Below are 19,975 nucleotides of genomic sequence, written 5' to 3'. Positions count from 1 at the left end.
ACATGTACTTGCAGTAGTGCGTACAGCGACATTTAATATTTGCGATACGAATGATAATTTTATCTAAAGACTTATACGTGATCTTAGTTACTACCGTTTCATCTGGACACAACGCCTACTAAATCTTGGCTTTAAAGCAACCCTTAGTTGGCAATATGGCCTTTCATCCAAATTGAAATGAAAACAAAGTGCATATCTTCAATTACATCGTGACAGGTTAACTACTGGCAAAGCCTGACAACTGTAATGGAGATAAAAGCCTCTGTACCTTTGTTGATGTAAACGTTGATGGCCATGTTCTCTGCTGACCCATACAGGAAGTAGTGGAAGCTCAGGACGAGGCACCCAGAGGAGGGGATAGCCAGACTCTCTAGCAGCAGCGCCGTTCCAGGTTTGTTGTACTCAGAGTCCAGCAGCAGGTAATTCCCAACTACACACAGCAGAGTTAACACAGTGATCCACACACACACTGCTGTATTCACTAACACAGTGATCCACACACACTCTGCTGTATTCACTCACACAGTGATCCACACACACACTGCTGCTGTATTCACTAACACAGTGGTCCACACACACACTGGTGTATTCACTAACACAGTGGTCCACACACACACTGGTGTATTCACTAACACAGTGATTCACACATACTGCTGTATTCACTCACACAGTGATCCACACACACACTGCGGTATTCACTCACACAGTGATCCACACACACTCTGCTGTATTCACTAACACAGTGATCCACACACACACTGCTGTATTCACTCACACAGTGATCCACACACACACTGCTGTATTCACTAACACAGTGATCCACACACACTGCTGTATTCACTAACATAGTAATCCACACACACTGCTGTATTCACTAACACAGTGATCCACACACACATTCTGCTGTATTCACTAACACAGTGATCGATACACATTATACTGAATGTGGGTTTCAATGCCAGGAGCTCGAGTGGAGGCTGTGAGTGATGCGAGGCTGTAAGATACTCACAGCCAGGGCGTGAAAAGTCATCGTCAGGACCAGTGTTCTCAGTTACTGTGGGACCAGTCCAATGCTCCCAGCCCACGTCCCCTCCGCTGTTCTGCCAGCCACAGAAGTCTCCCATTTCATCAAAATCACATCCGCTCACACACTCTGTGGGGTGAAAACATGAATTAATACGTGGGTAAATTACTTCACATTTAAATTACACACAAGAAACAAGCAAACTATATTTTCTGCATTCCATGGTGAGTCGTAAGTTGCTAACTTATCAATGCATGGCTATAGTGCAGAATATCGATGCCACTGGAATTTAAAATCATTCAGTCACAGCTCTGTTGGGCCAGAAAATTGTTGTAGTGCCGATTCTAGGGTGCGATTCATGAACTGAGCAGAGTTTCCAGCAGCGCACAGTTCTTCATTCAGTGCAATGTAGTATGAATCTTCGCCTGCTCAGTGTTCGCTAACCAATCACAGTTTAGAGAGGAGCAAGAGGAATCCGCCACAGCATCGTGACATCCGATGGGACAATCTCCACTCAGCCACCAAATCGGGATCCAACACGCACTGCGTTATTAATCCCGCTACTCGAGCTCGAGTCTCGTTCACGACAAACATCAGTGACGAATATCTGAACCAGTTGGAGCTTTTCTAAATCCACTGCTGGATCAGGGCCTTCCCACACCGCTTGGGTTGTGAGAGATTTTTTTTTACCATACTTCGCCACCCAGGTCAGCGTGGATTGAAGGTTGCCATAGGGCCCGATAGCCCTAATGCAACCTGTCTGTGCATGGGAGTCACCCATCCAAGTGATATCCAGGCTCAAGCCTGCTTAGCAGCCGAAATTTGATGAGCTCGGGAGCTTTCTAGCAGAGACTAGTTGTTCCATAGGACAATCACTGGTGACTTCCCACCTAGTAGGGGTGCTCCGGTCGGTACTCCAGAGGGATGATGGAGATGGCGTGCTGTACTCTCTGATTGAAATTTTAACAAACGATCTCACAATGACACCCTCAACTGAGCCGAAAATCTGTTTCACGGTGAGAATGTTTCATAATTAATAAGTGTAAAATTGTAATGCGAGCAAGGACAGGGTGGGCGCGGCCTCTGCGCCACTCACGCGGGCCGGAGTATTAGGGGAGGTGGAGCCTGGTCGCCGGGGTGAGTGGTGGCGGAGTCAGGGTCACGTGAGGAGGAGGATATAGGGTGAGAACCGGAAGGGGATCGGGAGTGGAGAGAGAGTAGAGATAGAAGGAGCCACGCAGGGTGCTGGCGGAGGGGTGGCACGAATTGCCACGTGGTCGGAGTCACGGCACCGTCGGCCAGTGGTGTACGTGGAGCAGCGGAGTGGCTGCAGAGTGTGCGGGAGCACACGGAGGAGCAGAGTGGCTGCAGAGTGTGCGGGAGCACACGGAGCAGCAGGGTGGCTGCAGAGTGTGCGGGAGCACACGTAGCAGCAGGGTGGCTGCAGAGTGTGCGGGAGCACTCGGAGCAGCAGGGTGGCTGCAGAGTGTGCGGGGCACACGGGCAGCGGTGTGGCTGCAGAGAGAGCGGAGGACTCGAACGGCGTGCGGAGGGCACGCGACAGAAGAGGTGCGGGTCCGACCGGAGACAAGAACCCAATAAAGGACAGACGGAGACCAACATCGCCTAAGAGTCCTTTATTACAAAATGATAAAACTGAATTCATTTCATCTTACCAAAACAATTTCCCTCAGCCACGGAAATGTCATCCAGGCCTATATCACTCAATCTTAATGCTCCCCGAATCCCCTCCAGGATAACCTGCAGATAGAGTAGATATTGAGTCAGACACAGGCGTCCTTCGCATAACACGTGACATGCGTTTCTGAAAAACAACGCGTAAGTCGAATCGTGCTGTATGAAGACTATTTTCCTATACACATACATGTTATACGGAGGGGTGCGTTTCTGAAGAAAAATTGGGTTTACAAAATACGTATAGATGTAAAACTTGATAACATTTGTAACATTTCAAAGAAATACTTATTAAGGAGTTTAATAAACAATACTAATAATTTTTATTTAAAATATTACTATTTACAAAGCTTACTTAATAATGAGTAACTTCAGGGCTCCTTGAATGCTTCCGTGGGCTGCTTACAGATGCACGCGCGATGCAGACACAGGCGGTAGATCTACGATGGCTACTCCCAGCCCGTGACGCTGGGCGCTGCCATGACGCTGTGACGCCATCAGGAATATTGTTTGTTTGCTTTGAATTTTTAGAATTAAAAATTATTTTTAAACATTTGATTTTTTTTTTCTTTTCTCTCGAGCACGTAAATGTGAAACACAAAGCGTACGTATGAAGTATCTCCCTAAAAGAAGAATCGCATAACTGTGAATTTGCACTGTGGGGGGGGGGCTGAATTACTGGAGGGACGCCTGTACTTTACAGTGATTGTTTCAGATAAATTAACCACAAGAAAAATGTACGGTAATTTTGATTCACAAAGGAATAACTGTAAACATGTGTAGCGCAGTAAATGGGCTCCGTATACTATGGGGACCTCATTTGCCAGTAAAAATATGATAATTGGTTCTTTACCCTTCTATCTGGCAACAAAACTGACACCTTTTTGCAAGGAGTCATGTTTGCATAGACCGCAATACCTGCAGTCATAATACAAACAAAAGAACATAACTCTGATAATGTGCACTGTCCCTGAAGTTGATTGGTCCACACCCGAGACAGCTTTCCTTCGAGCCTAGTCTCATATGGGTTGGACCAGATGACGCCAAAAGGCGCACAACTCAAGGACAATGCACCATCAGAGTATGAGAGCTCTCATACTCTGATGGTGCATTGTCCTTGAGTTGTGCGCCTTTTGGCGTCATCTGGTCCAACCCATATGAGACTAGGCTCGAAGGAAAGCTGTCTCGGGTGTGGACCAATCAACTTCAGGGACAGTGCACATTATCAGAGTTATGTTCTTTTGTTTGTATTATGACTGCAGGTATTGCGGTCTATGCAAACATGACTCCTTGCAAAAAGGTGTCAGTTTTGTTGCCAGATAGAAGGGTAAAGAACCAATTATCGGGCTCCGTATACTTACCTGCAGTAGCAGACAGGGCCCACCAGGGGTAGTAACTTGGACCGGCATAAGGGTCGCTACATTCCCCAGCCCCAAAGCAGGGGAGGGGGTTCTGGGTGTTCTAGGATCACCCGAGACCCCCCTCCCCCCTCTCTGGAAGGGAGGCGTGGCCAGGGGCTGACACACCTAGGGAGGGGTATAAAAGCCGGACCTCTGGATGGGTCCAGGGCCAGTCCGAAGACCGAAGCCAGAAGACCAGCTAGCCTAGGATCCTGGGACCCCGAGACAGGCTGCCCTTGTAAGGGCCGGGACCGAGTAGGCCAGTGGTCGGGACCCGTATCTTGGCTGGGTCAGGTCAGTGTAGCCTCCCCTAGGTTAGTCTTAGCCGGAGGACTTAGAGCCCGTAGCCCAGTGATAGGGCACACTAGTCTGGAGGCCGTACCTCCCCAGGCAGTAGGTAAAAGGGCCGCTGCCCTTTGTGGAAGTTATTGTTACCGTTATTGGAATAAACGCGTTGCCTCTACAAGTCGTCTCCACTCTCCGTGAATCCACAACACATGCATGGATGTAAAATCAAAAAAATAAAGGATGGTTCTAGTTATTTTTACTAGCTCGGGAGGGCAATTATCCCATCCTTGGTATTGAAGGACCAGGCTAATTGGAAATTACTGTCACTTTGTAACAGTGGAAAAATCTGATAAATTTTGGAATTTATAACAGAGCATACACGGGCACAAACATGCCGAAAGATCTTAAATATCCATGGTTGTTGGAAAACAATAAGTAAACAGCAATTGAAAGAGCAGAAACGTATTGAATAGGGTACGCACAAATACAATTACTGCGAGATGCATTGAGAACAAATTAGGATTGGAAATTAGCAGACAGGCATTATCAAAGTAACATTTATGTAAGATTTTTCGAAGAAAATAGCTGTAATTTCTTCAAAGTGGAAGAATAGTGGCCAAACATAGCTATAGGAATCAGACTCTTGGTGGGCGTTTCTGGTGAGTATTAAGGGCCACTGGCCTGGGTGTCTGGCCTGGCCTGGATGGTGACGGTTCCCTGCAGCCAGGCGATGCTCTGCTGCCCCTCCGCGCGCCACACGTGTCTCTCTCCACCGTCCTCCAGCACGTGCACGTTCAGGGTCATAAGTTCATCGCCGAACATGTGATACCAGAAGCTCAGGCACACGTTCTGGTTGGTGTTGATGCTGGGGCTCAGGAGCCTCACTCCTCCCCAGCTCCCACGGATGCAGAGTCCAGGTAGAGGTAGAAGGAGGCTGAAACAAACCGGCATCCCGTGCCGTCAATTTACACCGATAACAAGCAGCACGAGCAGGGCCAGCCATGAGGTTGCTAGGGGCCCGGTGCAGATACGCCCTGTGGGAGCCCCCTACTTCCTTATTGACAAAAGAACCAGGCCCGTTTGTGTGGTCTGGGGAAGACTTCTTATCCGCGATGGTCGGGGAGTGTTGGGGAGAACTTCAAGCTCATCAAAATACCTAAAAAATTGTACAGGTAGTCCCCGAGTTACGATGGTCCGACTTACGATATTTCGATTTTACGATAGCAATACGACAAAATTGAAAAATATTTTACATTTCGCGCGGCAGGCAAACGCAGAACCGTACGAGGTACGATACTGTACTTTATCATCGCCATCCTCTTCCGACAACGAAGTTAATGTAGCCATCAATAACCTAACATCGTTCAAGTATGCAGACAACGGACAGAATCTTGGTGAGTACAGTACAATATGATACGTTACGATACGTTCAATGGATGTATGATACGTAGCTTTAGCGATTTAATTTTAGGGTTACCACGATACGATACATTCAATGCATGTTCAAAGTTTTTATAGCAGATAGGATTGTTTCCTGAAAAAACTTTCTATTAAATTGCAGTTCATATAGGTAGGCTAAGAATTTACCTTGTTTTTAACTTTCAATTTTACTGTGCAATACAGTATTGTAATTAAGTTTATACGGTACGGTACTGTAAATTGCTCTGTTTTGCTAAATTATCACCATTCTTTAAGACTCCTGGATAGGCTAGGCCATCTTCGACTTACGCTATTATAATGCGAGCGTAAGCGGGGTTTCGCTGCTCGGCTCTGGGCCAATCATACGGCCCAGGGTATTGGGGGGCGGGGCCCAGTATGGGGGCGTATGTGAAGGTCCGCCGCTCACCTCGGGTCCAATCGGATGCGAGGTGAGCAGGGGCGGAACCTAAAGGCGGAGCCAGCAAGGCGCTATGCGGAGGCCGGATCTGGAAGGTTTGGTGAAGGGCGTGGTGAGAGGAAGGAGACAGGATCACGTGGTGAACGGAATATAGGTGGGATCCCGGAAGGGCTCCGGGTCAGTTGGTAGAGTCACGAAGCGGGACCACGTTGGGTGGCCGGAGGGTATCCGCGCCATCAGCCACGTGGCTGGAGGAGCTTCGAGCACACCGTCGGCCAGCGGTGTGCGGGAGCGGGGGAGTGGAGCGACTGACGGGAGAGCGCGTGCGAGGCGCGCGAGGAGCAGCTGGTCCGCTGTCGGGACCAGCGGAGTGCGAGCATCAACGGGAATAAAGAGTGACGGAGACCAAGCAGTGTGTCAGCGAAGTCCTTTATTACACTATTTTCGACTTACGATGTGGTCATCGTAACGCATCTCTATCATAAGTAGAGGACTACCTGTATTTTATTCCGTTCACGAAAACTCTCTAATCTTAACCCTCGAAAAAAGTGTGGACAGTGGGATTAATTTATCATGCTACACAGTGCCCCCTCCTGATTTTACAGATCAGCTGTGGCTAGCAGGATGAATTCACCACGAGGTACAGTGTAAATTGAGCTCGGTGGGCTTTACCTGATAAATAATAATAGTTTAATCTTGATTTGAGGCTTTCGTGACTGCAGGAATCCATACTCTTTGGTTCTTTCGGTAAAGTCACGTAGGTAGAAAATAAAATAAATCACGACGTTTTGAGCGCAACACAAGCGTCTTTTGGATTGCACTCTCATACTCACAGGCCCTTCGTATTACACCCGTTGGGTTGCATTCCCTCGTCGAGGAGGCCCACCTCTTCTCCTTATTTTATACAGTTACATGCTTATTTCTCACTTTAACATCATGCTAATTCCTCACATTAACATATCCACTTCCGTGCCCTCTAATTTCTCACTTTAACATCATGCTAATCCCTCACATTAACATAGCCACTTCCGTGCCCTCTAATTTCTCACATTAACATCATGCTAATCCCTCATTAACAGAGCCACTTCCATTGCCCTCGTTTAGGAGGTGGCTCTTATATCTTACAGTTACATACTAATTTCTCATATCAACATCACTAGCCCCGGCCACTTTTTTATGACCCTTGGGTTACACCCATTTCTAACCTTTTTAAAACAGTCTGCATCAGCAGCAGACCATGCTTTCCCACCTGATGACGGACGCTTGTGTGGCGCCCGAAACGTCGTGATTTATTTTATTTTATACCTACGTGACTTTACCGAAAGAACCAAAGAGTAATAATAGTTTAGTTGAGCTTAGATTGTTATTATCTGAAGGGGTGTTTTTTTAATTAATTTGTTTAACAATTATAATACATCAATAAGAGTTTTTTTGGGTTAGATCTCGTACATTTTTTTAATTATTTTTTAAAATGTAACTAGTAATATTTTAATTATTTCCATATAAATGTTCAACCTGTTTACAGTTTTATTCAGATCTAATTTTAAGAAACACTTCGGCCTTGTAGGCAGGCTCGTGAGCATTTTGTCTCTCGTGTGTGTTTGAAGTTAATCACGAGATCGTAAAATCCCACGCAATTGTAAATTTGCTGGGTCAGATTTGTGTCTTGATCAAAAACAGCAAGAGAGCATCGCACGGGAATTTGCTTTATTGTCGCGACATTTGCACAACTGCTGTCATGATCCCACTGGGATGTTTGCACACAGCGTTGGTGTACGGTGTTTTTTCTGCAATATTTTGCTGTCTTTTCTTGGATTTTCTGTTTGCACTTAGTCACATTCACTTTAAGATGTTTTCTTGTTCATGTTTTTGTTTTTTTGTTTGTTGCGGTTGCACCCGATTCAAGAGCCGAATGGCTCACAGGGCTATACTTAATAAATGAACTTAAACAACTTCCGCAAAAACCCAATCGATTTAAATCTCTTTCACTTTAAGTGGCATATTCTCCACTCTGTGCTACAAAATGTTTGCTTCATCATGTGGCAAACATTGTCAATATTCGGCTGAATGAGAATGTGCAGCACCCATACACTGCCTTAGAGGCAATTGATCAAGGAACTCAAGGTTAGTGATATCACCCACAAGCTGTTATAAAACCAGAGTGGTGCACCGCTTTCTGTGGCATTTGGGAATTTAAATGTTTTCATCTCATGACATGACACCAATAAGCAAAACTGTATAAAATTTTACACGTAGGCTTTCGCGACCAATATCATCCATAATAGTGTGTTTTGGGGTTAGATCGCCTACATTGAGTTCAACAATGGGGCACATCCAGGTGTTCTTATCTACGAATCAAAGTTTAGGCTTAACTGCAAGGTACATACGAAAAAAAATATGCGTGGATAGACGAGATTTGTTAAAACGCACTGGGCGGCACATTGTTAAAATGCAATGCAGACGTAATTTTGTATGTATGCTAAACAAGTGGCTCTAATTGTTTCATTTATATATGTATATACAACTGAAAAGCATGGTACGCTGAACAGGAGATAATTCTGTAAAACAGTAAACATGTAACAATATCCGAGGTGAAGACTCAACACAGAGTGTTCGTAACAGATAGTTTTGTCATTGAATTTTGTGAGTTTGTTCCCCCAGTGTTGTCTCGATTATACTACTGGCGTCAATACGAGACGCGTCCACCCATATCTCCTGCAGAGCAGTGTGACCCTTCGTGTTCAAAGACGGCCCACAGAAGCGGCTATCAAAGAGCTACCTTTGAGATGCCTTCAAGTCACCTCCGGACGACACGCAGTAGAGGGCAGCACTTCCCACTTGCTCTGCATGAGAGTTATGTTTATCGCAAGGCGGCCAAACTAAATATTTTATTCTCAGTGCTGGGATTTATTGCCAAATTAAGCGTGTTAAATAAATTTAACGTGATGTGATTTTTGTGCGCAGTCATTGGTAACCATGTTGAGGTCATCAACTCACTAAGACTTGAGAAGCAGGTTTAATCACAGGCAGCGGCCTTGACTCAAACCTTGGCCAGCACCTTATCGAGCTGTGCTATCCAAGTCCTCTGACTTCTGAGCCACCTGGCCACCAGATTATATTTTATTTTTTCTTCTAAGCAACCATTTTACAATGTGAGTGCTGCTTACATCCGTTGGTGTGGTCCCCAGGTGGACCGGTGTTGGGGTTGGGGGTTGCTCCCGAGTTCCTGATCCAGTCTCCGGTGTCATCGCCTGACTGAGTCCAGCCGCACAGCGGGAGCCCCTCATCATCAAAGCTGCAGCCGAGATGCGCGTCTGTAAAAAATAACATTAAAATTTTGTTATAAATTCACGGAATCATGCTTTCCTTTATTGGGCACGGTATAAAGACAATACAGCTGAATAATGTTGCCACTGAGATATTTACAGTGCTTTTCAATGTTACTGGTGGGTCATTGATCTGAATAACCAGCTTTAAGACAGATCAGTTTTATTAACCAAACCCTCGATTTAAGCTCACAAACTTCCAACGATAAGTTATATGCTCTTGCCACAGAAGCACCCAGCTAGATAACCATTACTGTACAAGAAAGGAATTGGCCTGCGTGATAATCTGCAGTGGAGTTCAGAGTCTGCAGTGGATATATTTGGTCACGCACGCTCACAAATGAACTCCTGAAAACAGGTGCACAACACGGTACTTTTGTATGTGTGTGATATAAACTCATTCGGTGCTGTCACGGGGCATTAAAGTCACATTCATTTCTGATATTCACCATCCACCAATAGATGGTTGCCTCCTCAAGCATTGTAGGGCATGGGGTGTTTTTGACCATACTTCACCATGCTGGTCAGTGCAGGCTGGCTAAGGGTTGAATCGGTTCCGATATCACTCGCCACCGATGTTAGCCGTGGCAACGAATCGAACTCGGACGGTGGGATTCATTGCTGCAAGTGCTGTTCGTGAGCACACACAAGACACTCCCAGCGCGAGGCTGACTCATTACATCTCGCGGAGAATCTCTCCGCTGATGAGTGCCACGGTTCAGTTTGCAAGTGCGAGTTCGCGTTTTAAGTCGATGTAAAAAAATGTTGTGGAAGTTGTTTCGTAAGTGCGGGTGTTCATAAGCCAGGTGTTCGTAAGTTGAGAACTGGCTGTAGTTTTAAAAATGTAATTTTTAATAATATTAACACTGGGTAAACGAGCATAATGATGTGTCCTATATGTATGTTGTATTTTAATATTTTAGTTTGTGTATATTTGTTAATCATTCTACACCATACAGTTTGTACGTTTTTCAGGAATATTTATCCTTTTTCATGGATCTTCCCGTGCCACCACCTTGCGTTTGTCCCCAGGCCTGCCCTGTGCAGAGATATGTGTGTTGTTTCTGTGGGATCCTATCCGGCTACATAACATGTGGATCGCCGACTCCTCTAACTGGTGGCTCCCCTGTCTCACATCATACCTGACTCCAAGATCCAACTCGGTGACCCCTACGTAAGTATGTATCTCGTACCCCGGCTGCGTTTTCCGCTCGCCTTGGCTTGGTGACGGCAGGGGAAGGGCGCGTGCAGGCCCGATGGCCCAGGGAGCATTTATGTTGGTGACATTAATGGCGGTGATGTTCGCCGACGAGGTGTTTTTATTTCAATCAGCGATGAGCGGATGAACTTCATCAAACGTGGCGGTGACGGTCACTGCTAGCCACCAAAGAACGATGCGCTGCTGTGAAGACGCAGGCTGCGATGATTTTGCGATGTTCGAGACTGCAGTGGACTAAAGATAACACAAGTGGTAAGTTACGAGAGAGTGTATGGACTGTATATAAAAAGAAACATTTAACGAGTTCACGGATTGGCTGACCTGATAACATTTATTATACTGAGGAGTAATAAAATGACACTCTCCTCACATCAACATATCAGTACTCAGATTTGGACTACATTTTTGGCTGTCATAGTCATAGCAGGGATAGAACATATATAAAATCCACAGACTGAGACTGTGACTGAAATAAAATAAATATGCCATCTCAATTAGCACGGACTGGTGCTGGCCAGCGTGCGGTGTGCGGTGCCTGGCCTATGCATGGATTCTTCTGGATGAGGCATGCACGAGACTCGAGAGCGCGGTGCAGGTGCCTTGGATGTCCCGCGGTCCACGTCGCGGGGCAAGGTCCCCCTGGTAGTGACCCTCGATGTGTTGACGTGACGGCTTTCACGCATCTCCCATTATCTCGGTGCGGTTACATTTTGGACCCAGCAAATGTACTAGATTGTGCAAGTGTCTCTGCCTGCCGTAACATCCGAGATGAGATTGGCCGTTGTGATGTAGTTATTGAACACGTCAAGTGAACCGGCTGTGGGAAGCCGTTTCAATTCCAATTACTTGTCACGGTTGACACTGCTTAGTTGAAGAAGAATTGCCGCTGCGACTGATCGTTAAATTGATTAATTGGATAAAATAAGCGAGGCGCTTTTTGAGAAATGTGACTGCATCTCAAAACATTGTAAAGAAGCGGCAGGTGTATGTATTTCGTGGGGAGAGGCAGGCAGGCAGTCAGGCAGAGGATTCATGAGAGATCTTGAGGCTGGACTTGAACAGGGGCAGGGAGCCGGTAGCATGGGTGGCTGAGGGAAAGGAATCCCGAACTATGAGGGCACCACAGGAGACCGAGTGACCTCCTTCTGGGTGAAGGTTGACTGGGGGCTATAGAAAACGCCTCGGTTGCCCGAGCAGAGAACAGTTAAAGGGAAGTAGAGTGAGATTAGAGAAGACAGAGGTAGCAGAATACATGGAGGAAGAGAGAGTGAGATGCCATGGGAAAGGTAGAAGAGTGCGTGGAAGGGAGTGGAGTCAGATGAGAGGGGAGAGGTAGGAGAAATGTGGAGGGGAGTAGAGTGATAAGAGAGGGGAGTCGTAGGAGAGTGCGTGGTGGGGAGTAGAGTTAGATGAGAGGGGACAGATAAGCAGCCGTGGGTTCAAGGAGGATCTTGGAGACGGTGGAGGGGTCTGCAGGATTGGGGTGACGTGGTCTTCATTGCAGGTGCCACCAGCAAGGAGTCTTGCGTGGATCTCTCCTCAAGGGAAATTCGTCTCAGATGTTAGCTGGTTGTGTATGGGTCTTTGTCAAAGCAGTGTTCGTTAATGGCAATTATCGGGAAAATACTTTCAGCTGCTCCTTAAAGCCCACTGCAAATAGAGTCCCTTAACTTGTATTTGAAGTTACAACCCCTACAGCTGTGGAAACTGTCACATTGGGCTTTACCAGCAACCACTGTGCAGTCAACATGGATTGACTTCAATATTTACAGAGCCTCGTTATCATCGCCACGGAGGCAAGGAGAGAGCTGTTAGGCCATAAACCACAACTCGGGCGTTAACCCAGGGATGCCAGAGCTGTTCACTTCAACCTACCGGTGTGGCCCTTCAGACCCGTTCAGTGTTCTCCTCGTAGAGGCCGCTCATGACTTTGAGTGCAACAGGACATTAAGAACAGGGGGTTAAAATGTCCATTGAATTACGTTGCCTGTTTTTGTGACGACGGTAAACTTGAACATCCTATAATGGAATTCCATAGCTCGTGCCCTGTCCATGTCAACAAACGTTGTTCAGTATTTTACGGAAAACATTTACGGGCATTACCTGTGACGGATTTTCATCGATCATCACTTTTTGTCTCGGACTGAATCGCCGTGAACGCACCCGATCTTGTCAGATCTCTGAAGCTAAGCAGGTGTTTAGCCTGGTTAGAACTCGGATGGGAGGCCGCCACGTGTTACCCTTAGCGTTGGCCGCAAGGTGGCCAGAAGATGGCAATGTCGAGTAATGTCCGGCTTCCTTGCTGTGGTGTCGATTTACTCCAGATTTTCTGGTTTACTCCCTCAAATGAAACCACTCGTTCAAGAAATTTGTCGAAGCATCCCATTGCAGGACGCTGCTGGAAATGAGTCTCAAGACTCGGGCTCTTCTGGATTAATGAAGGAAATTTTGATAATAGGGTTTTACCCTTTTATCTGGCAACAAAACTGACACATTTTTTTTACAAGAAATCATGTTTGCATTCTGACCACAATAGTTGCGGTCAAAATGCAAACAACAAAAAACAGCACTCTGATAACACTGGTCAACACACTTTTTCTGGCATAAGGTATTCCAACGGTTGTAAGGTAATTTTGGGTTGCTGATTCCAAATCTGGCATCAGTTTTTGTGAGATATCAAATATTGGGTGGGACGCATCCCCCCCCAATATTCAAATATGCTCAAAATGTCCCCCCCAATATATTGCTATAAAAAAATAAAAAATAAAGTAATCATAATTGCTATGCTTTGTAAATAAAAACAACAATTTTCTAAACCTTGACCACAATATCTGTACTTGTCTTCATATAAATCAATGCATAGATTTATGTTTATATGATTGTGGTTATGGTTAAACTTTCTTAATCTCAAACATTACATACAATGAAACAAAGAAATGGTAAAAAAAAACAGAGCAATGTAATACAATACACTATTAGACAATATTGTAAAAAATAAATAAAAAGTCCATCCCATGTGTTTATGAATTTTTCAATATTTTAGGCAGGAAATGGCAGGAAATGAGTTTTCAATTTTAGATTTTTATCTGGGTTGGGACCCCCAGACCCCCTAGAAGAGTTGGTCCCCCCAAATCTTGACTCCATGGCTACGGCCTTGCTTTAAAGGGTACAATTGACCCCTCGCCATTGCTCTGTTGGGGCAATAAAATGCATAACACGTCGTGGGAGTTCACCACCACGCTGTGAAGATACTGGCACCACCGTAACAATGCTGAATTTCCACTCCTGGCAAGGGGCATTAAACAGAGATGACCACCGCTCAGTGATCATTTGATAATGGGGTCACATGCCTGGGTGGCTGCAACTAAAATTAACCCAAAAATGATTGTGCAGCTCTACCATGGCGACTGTCCCCATGAACCTAACTCAGTGATTCCTCCACTCACGTTGAGGGCCCAGGTCCAGCTGACACTGACTGCTTCATCTCATCTGTACTGCCTTTGACCACCACACTGCAGCTCACAACACTTCGCTTTCGGCTTCTTTCCTCGCACTGCTCCACTTTGAAATTCCTTCTCATCGTTTATTTTTTCAATCTCGTATATCCAACTTTGCTCAAGTCAAGAGACATGTGAACTCGAATCTGTTACAACTCTGATAGTGAATAACGCAGTGGTAATTGTGGAGCATCGAGCCATCAGCACTTAGAAGTTTTATGTCACTGCGCCACCCTGGCGCCTGAGATGAAAATCAGCAGCTCGTATCGGAGCTTAAATATATAAACCGGCTTGTCGTGTGATATGAATGTTATGCCCCTGGCTTGTTAGACCACAAATGGACCATATAACCATTACAAAACAGAACAAAAACATAAAAACAAGTTGGTAGTTATTTCATTTTCTGCACAGGGGGCCTGTTTGCACTGGCAGGCATGGGATGCATCACGACGTTGTATGGCTGCAGGGAGCGATGACACGCATGTGTGGGAAATTTGAATTAATCTCATATCCCGTGTGAGTAGTGCTATTAAACACGAACCTGTGTTGTTAACGGGGTTCCGGAATGGAATGTGATGCTTCACTCGGAGTCTAGATGCTGCTGTGTTCACCCACCACAAATCTCCCGTGTAAAACAGACGGGCAACTGGCTAAACGGGACCCACTCGTGTAACAAATCAAATAAACTCAACACTTAAACTTTGATGCTGATATGCACAATTATTGAAAAATGTAACCAGCTGACACTTACCAAGATCTTGCCGCTCCTGGCCAGGCGAGTCTCCAACACGCAGCGTCCAGGCACTGCAACAGAGATCTAAGTGACTCGAAATCCCATCACCATCACGTGTCACCCATTCCACAACGGTGTCTGTGCACAGGCAGTTGTGCACGAGTGACGACTGCTGACAGCGTCAGCCGTGTTTGATGGGTTAGAGAGGCACCTCAGCGTGCTGAGTGTCGATGTGTGATGCACATTTTTTCCTATTTCACAAATAAATGCATTGTGCATAAAATGGTAACATAGATTGCATTTCTACTCGTCGGCAAACACGTGTATATTTTTTTGCAGAGGGTTCTCTCTTGAGTAATTTGACGGTGTTTTTTTCAGCATTGGGATCTTTTGTCCATTTCCATTTCGTGTGTCTTTTTAGTTATGAGTGGAAACTGAAGAAACCAGGGGAAACCCATGCAGAATAGAGGGAGAACATATACACTCCACACAGAGACGTCCGAGTCAGGTATGGAACTCAGACGGTTCTTGCTGTGAGGCAGTGTGCACTACGGGGCTTTATGTAAAGTATATATCTGTTGCTCGTGTGTATGATTGGTACAGTAATTCCACTTTTATAAACAGCGCCACTGAGTAATTCACTATCGCTCTACAGCAGGCATTCCAAGCAGTCAAAATGGCCACATCTTTAGATAAGTCCACACCCCTCTGGTAGGAACCAGTGCTACTCTCCACAGAACAACCAATGTCGCTAGATCCTCACAAAGTATACCTATTTTAATGAAACCCTGAGGGATAATGGGCAAAAGCAAGTCATACCCAAAAGAAAAAATTAGGATATTTTGATTGTGGAAACAGTAGTTACGAAACACAGATCCACCTGGCCAGACATTACTTGAAAGCTGTATCGATTAAGCCATCGTTTCGCTGCAATCTGCAGCTGTAATGATGAAGCACTCCGGCCACAACTCTGTTCCAGCCACACGAGTGAAGTCGATTCAGTCGAGGCATCCCTTACGTAACGCGCTCCCACTTAGCGCGAATTTGCAGCAAATCGATTAATCTTTTCGGGACACACGTCACACGTACGCTATGCGTTTCACAGTTACGCGCCCAAGAAAATAAACAATAGAAATTGTGAAAGTAAAATATTTCAAAATAAATACTAATATTTTAAATTATAAAAAAAAATATCAAGGGAGAAATATATTTCGCAGATTAACCGACACAACATCTCAATCTGATGGCGTCACCCTGTCTTGGCAGCGCTCAGTGTCATGGATGGGCTGGGCGTAGCCAACTTATTAAGCAATCTATGTAAGTGGTAATGTTTTTAATCTTATTTATTATTCGTTATTAAACTCCTAAGTATTTTTTTTCAATGTTAATCATATTATTACGTATTAAATGTATACTGTGCGTACTTTGTAAATTCAGGGATAATAATGAAATGATAATTAATTTGTCTTCAGTAACGCACCCCCTGGATAACATCTATGTCAATGGGAGCATTGAGCCTTCATCCAGAGCGATTCGACTTACGCGCGTTCTTTTCAGGAACGAGTATCGAACGCTACGTGATGGATTGCCCTCATACATTTGATCAACCTACTCCAGGTGGGCAGATGGCATTGTGGTTAGAGAACTTGACTCACAATCGGAAGGCTGTACGTTACAATACAATTTGTGTTTCTCATATCTGGGGTTGATAAGATGAGTACCGCATACTGGGAGGTCGACGAGTGGTCATCTTGTCCACAGTGGTTATCGTTTTGGGAAACCCCTACGTAGGAATGTGAAATTTGCATGACTGACTCAGATAAGCCAGCGGTGATAAGCACTATACACAGTGAGAAACTTTGGTTTGACTTGTGGGTAGTCAATACTGTCTATACAGTACATATTGTCTCTCCGTATTTGTAAATTAGTGCTTGGGAAATGTTGTTCTTGGTTATTGGCTTTTTAACAAATGTCTCTCAGAAGTGTTTGACTACGAAAACGGAATATCTGCCAAAGCGATGCAAATGAGGCCATGCAGCAGCCCGTTTCACACGGAGTCACGTGACGCCACGAAGCACAAAGTCCATTCGGAACTCTCTAAGAGCAGTGCAACGTCATACAATGGCCCACGTAATGAGATATCAGAAAACTACTTCTGAGATCCCTCCCTTCAAGTGACATGTTATATCCGCACACTTAAAGGGATAATTTTCTATTACGAAGAAATGTCCATCATATAATGGTCAAACCACATTATATTAAACAATTCATAGCTGGAATGTAAGCAGATTACGAATAATAATACAATTATATAATGCAAGTTTTACATTCATTGTTGACTAGGCTGAGGCCACCAACTCTCTCACAGGCGACCGCCTAGATTTGAACTCAGGCCTCAGCGGTTCTGGCTCAGTGATCATTCGAAAGCTACTTGGGTAGCCTCATCACATCTCATGGATGGTGTTCTAAAGAAGTCAGAACCAGAAATGGGATGGGTCAAGAAGCCATCAGAAAGGATTTCCTAACAACCCGTTGATGGCAAATTGAAGAAAATAATCAAGAGCAAGGTCTGGAGTGTGGCGAGGTGCGCCTGTGAGCGGTGGACAATGCAGACACGAGGCACGGATTTGAAGGTTTTGAAAATGTGGATTTTGACCGAGAATTATATAAATGAACCAGACAGGAATAAACACAAAGAGGTCCTGCTTCAGCTGGGAGAAAGACTTGAACTCGTAAAAACTAAAAGTAAAAGGAAGAACATCTGGATTGGGCAGGCGGTAGTGGGGGGGATGAGCTGAAGGAGGTGATTGTGGGAAGATTATTTGGGAGAAGACCAAGAGGAAGCAAAAGAACGGCGACCCCAGGTGATGTTCAATGGACAGAGGGCGAGAGCAGCAGAGACAGAGCGACACGGGGGAGAGGTGATGCGCGTCCGCTTATAATCCCTATTACAAATAGGAAATTACAGCTTGCATTAAAAAATGTCAATACAATTGCCCGAAGTCCATACAGTCCGCACGGCCAAACGCCATCCACGCGGTCGAAATTTTACATTGGTGGTTATCAATAAAAATCGAAGTTGCGAGAAAGTGCGCGTGCCCAGTGAGCGGTGACAACAGACGAACCCAAGACTGGGTGGCGTGCGGTGCTTGGGGCCAAGTTGCCGAGAGGGCAAACGAGCAGCGATCGCGCACTCCTTTACTTGCTTACAAACTGCACGGACATTGCAACCGTTTAACGTGCTCACGCTCAGCTCGATTTGTTTTGCAACGTATGTTTAAAATTAGCATTTTCACCAAATATAATCGCCGGTAATTGTCTGAAAGACTGTCGTGCTTTAAAGACGCCGCACTGAACACAACATTCGTTCAACACAACTGCTGCGTATATACATTCGAGAGCTTTTACAGGACCGTACGAGAAAAAAATTAAGAAAATGTGTTTACCTTTTGGTTTCCCACAAGGACCATGTAATTAAGCATGACATTAACAATGTCAAACATCTTTGAACCATCTTGCAGTTCTGCGGTTGGGCCCCTTGAGAGTGCGGTTCTGAAGTGTCGATAAAACCTCCGGACTATTTATGGGCGGACAAGTTCACCTCTGTGCTGTTTGCTAAATGAGGCTTAGCCCCCCCTCCCCCTTATCACAGGAACCATACAAAGTAAACAGCCTTGGCAGTCAGTGCTTTATAACACAATACATGACTCACTCCTTAAAACACAATGCTATGTAAAAATAAATAAGACCTTCAGCACTTTTTAAACTTAAAATAATTTCCAAAGTTCAATGTACACGTCAAAGATTTTTTTAAAAATCCCTATTGTTTTAAAGATATCCGAATCAACAAGCGTACACACAGCGTCATCAATCAGTCACGGTTGTAAATGCGAATAAACTACAAGTTGTTTAAAAATGCATGAATCGGGAATTACAAATATTGGCACGCCAGATATAATGCACACCCTTTTCCACATGGCATAAAAATTTCCATTTCAGTGTAACCACTCACGTTGAACCTGGTTCATTTGTTTTATGGCCATATTGCTGTATTAAAAAATAGCGTGACTACCCTTACTATCCGTGATGCGCAGAGACTGAATTCTGTGCCGGTATAGTTTCATGCCGATACAAGCGACCAGCAACAGAGGCCGATAATGCCAATTGCAGCCCCAGAATATTCTCAATCGAACGCGAATAAATTGTGTGCACGTCCAGTCAAATTCATAACGAACTGCTTGAGCTCAAGGGTGCAAGGTTCCTCGCGCGAGCGCGCTAATCTCCGTGCCACCACTCCTCCACCCATCGTTAGTGACGGTCAACTGAGTCAACCCCCCGATGGTGGAGCTTGGAAAGCCGAACAGAGTTCACAAGAAGAAGAAGACGTCACAAACAACGAGCACCTCTTATGGAGAGATCAGACTACGCAGAAAGATCCCTGGCTGGGATCTTCCTGCGAGGCTTCTGGGCCACAACTCCTGGACCGCATCCGCTGCGCCACAACCCATGGCACCAGCAACAGATGCGATCACTTTGATGATGCATTGCTTGGGAAATGAACAACTCTCCGATTAATGTGTGGAGACTGGGGTCGCCACCCAGAGCAAAACCACGGCACATCTCACAACTCGGTGATCGATTCGCAAATACGAAGCAGGCATCATCACAGCCATACCAGATGCGCTTTTGTGTCCGTCTGGAACGCTCTTCCTTGCGATATTAGGAAGCCACTGAAACTATACGCACTTTTAAATCTAGATTGAAAACTTTTTTTTAGAACTGATTTTTGTATTTAGTTTGTTGCCCTACGCCCGCACCTCTGATTAGCATTGTTTACTACGTACGGTGCGAAAGAAGTTCAACATACACGCATACATACCACTCCACTACTCCCGACGCAATTATATGGCTCAACCACCTCAAAGTTAAATTATATATGTTGCTTTGCATCAAGAT

General features: G+C 45.3%; 1 protein-coding gene across 6 annotated transcripts in view; it reads right to left on the bottom strand.

Moving 5' to 3' along the window:
* LOC133357581 (zonadhesin-like) overlaps nt 1–18,587 on the bottom strand; it is a 159,356-nt gene extending 140,769 nt beyond the window's left edge. For 4 of the 6 annotated variants that reach the window (XM_061575575.1, XM_061575569.1, XM_061575572.1 and 1 more), the window contains exons 1-7: nt 18,466–18,587; nt 15,038–15,090; nt 9,412–9,558; nt 5,089–5,341; nt 2,701–2,785; nt 1,010–1,153; nt 269–430 (exon numbers count right to left, since the gene is read on the bottom strand). In XM_061575575.1, the coding sequence (XP_061431559.1) occupies nt 269–430; nt 1,010–1,153; nt 2,701–2,785; nt 5,089–5,229 (532 nt within the window). In that variant the 5' untranslated portion in view covers nt 5,230–5,341; nt 9,412–9,558; nt 15,038–15,090; nt 18,466–18,587. Of the gene's footprint in view, nt 1–268; nt 431–1,009; nt 1,154–2,700; nt 2,786–5,088; nt 5,342–9,411; nt 9,559–12,664; nt 12,682–15,037; nt 15,091–18,465 lie in introns of those variants that run through there. The other 2 variants (XM_061575570.1, XM_061575574.1) reach the window with 2 other exon arrangements.
* Between the last annotated feature and the right edge of the window lie 1,388 nt (nt 18,588–19,975).

This window comes from Lethenteron reissneri, chromosome 58 (assembly GCF_015708825.2).
Source record: "Lethenteron reissneri isolate LAM-NWPU_2019-01 chromosome 58, ASM1570882v1, whole genome shotgun sequence".
Lineage (NCBI taxonomy): Eukaryota > Metazoa > Chordata > Hyperoartia > Petromyzontiformes > Petromyzontidae > Lethenteron > Lethenteron reissneri.
This window is presented reverse-complemented; position numbering and strand designations above follow the sequence as displayed.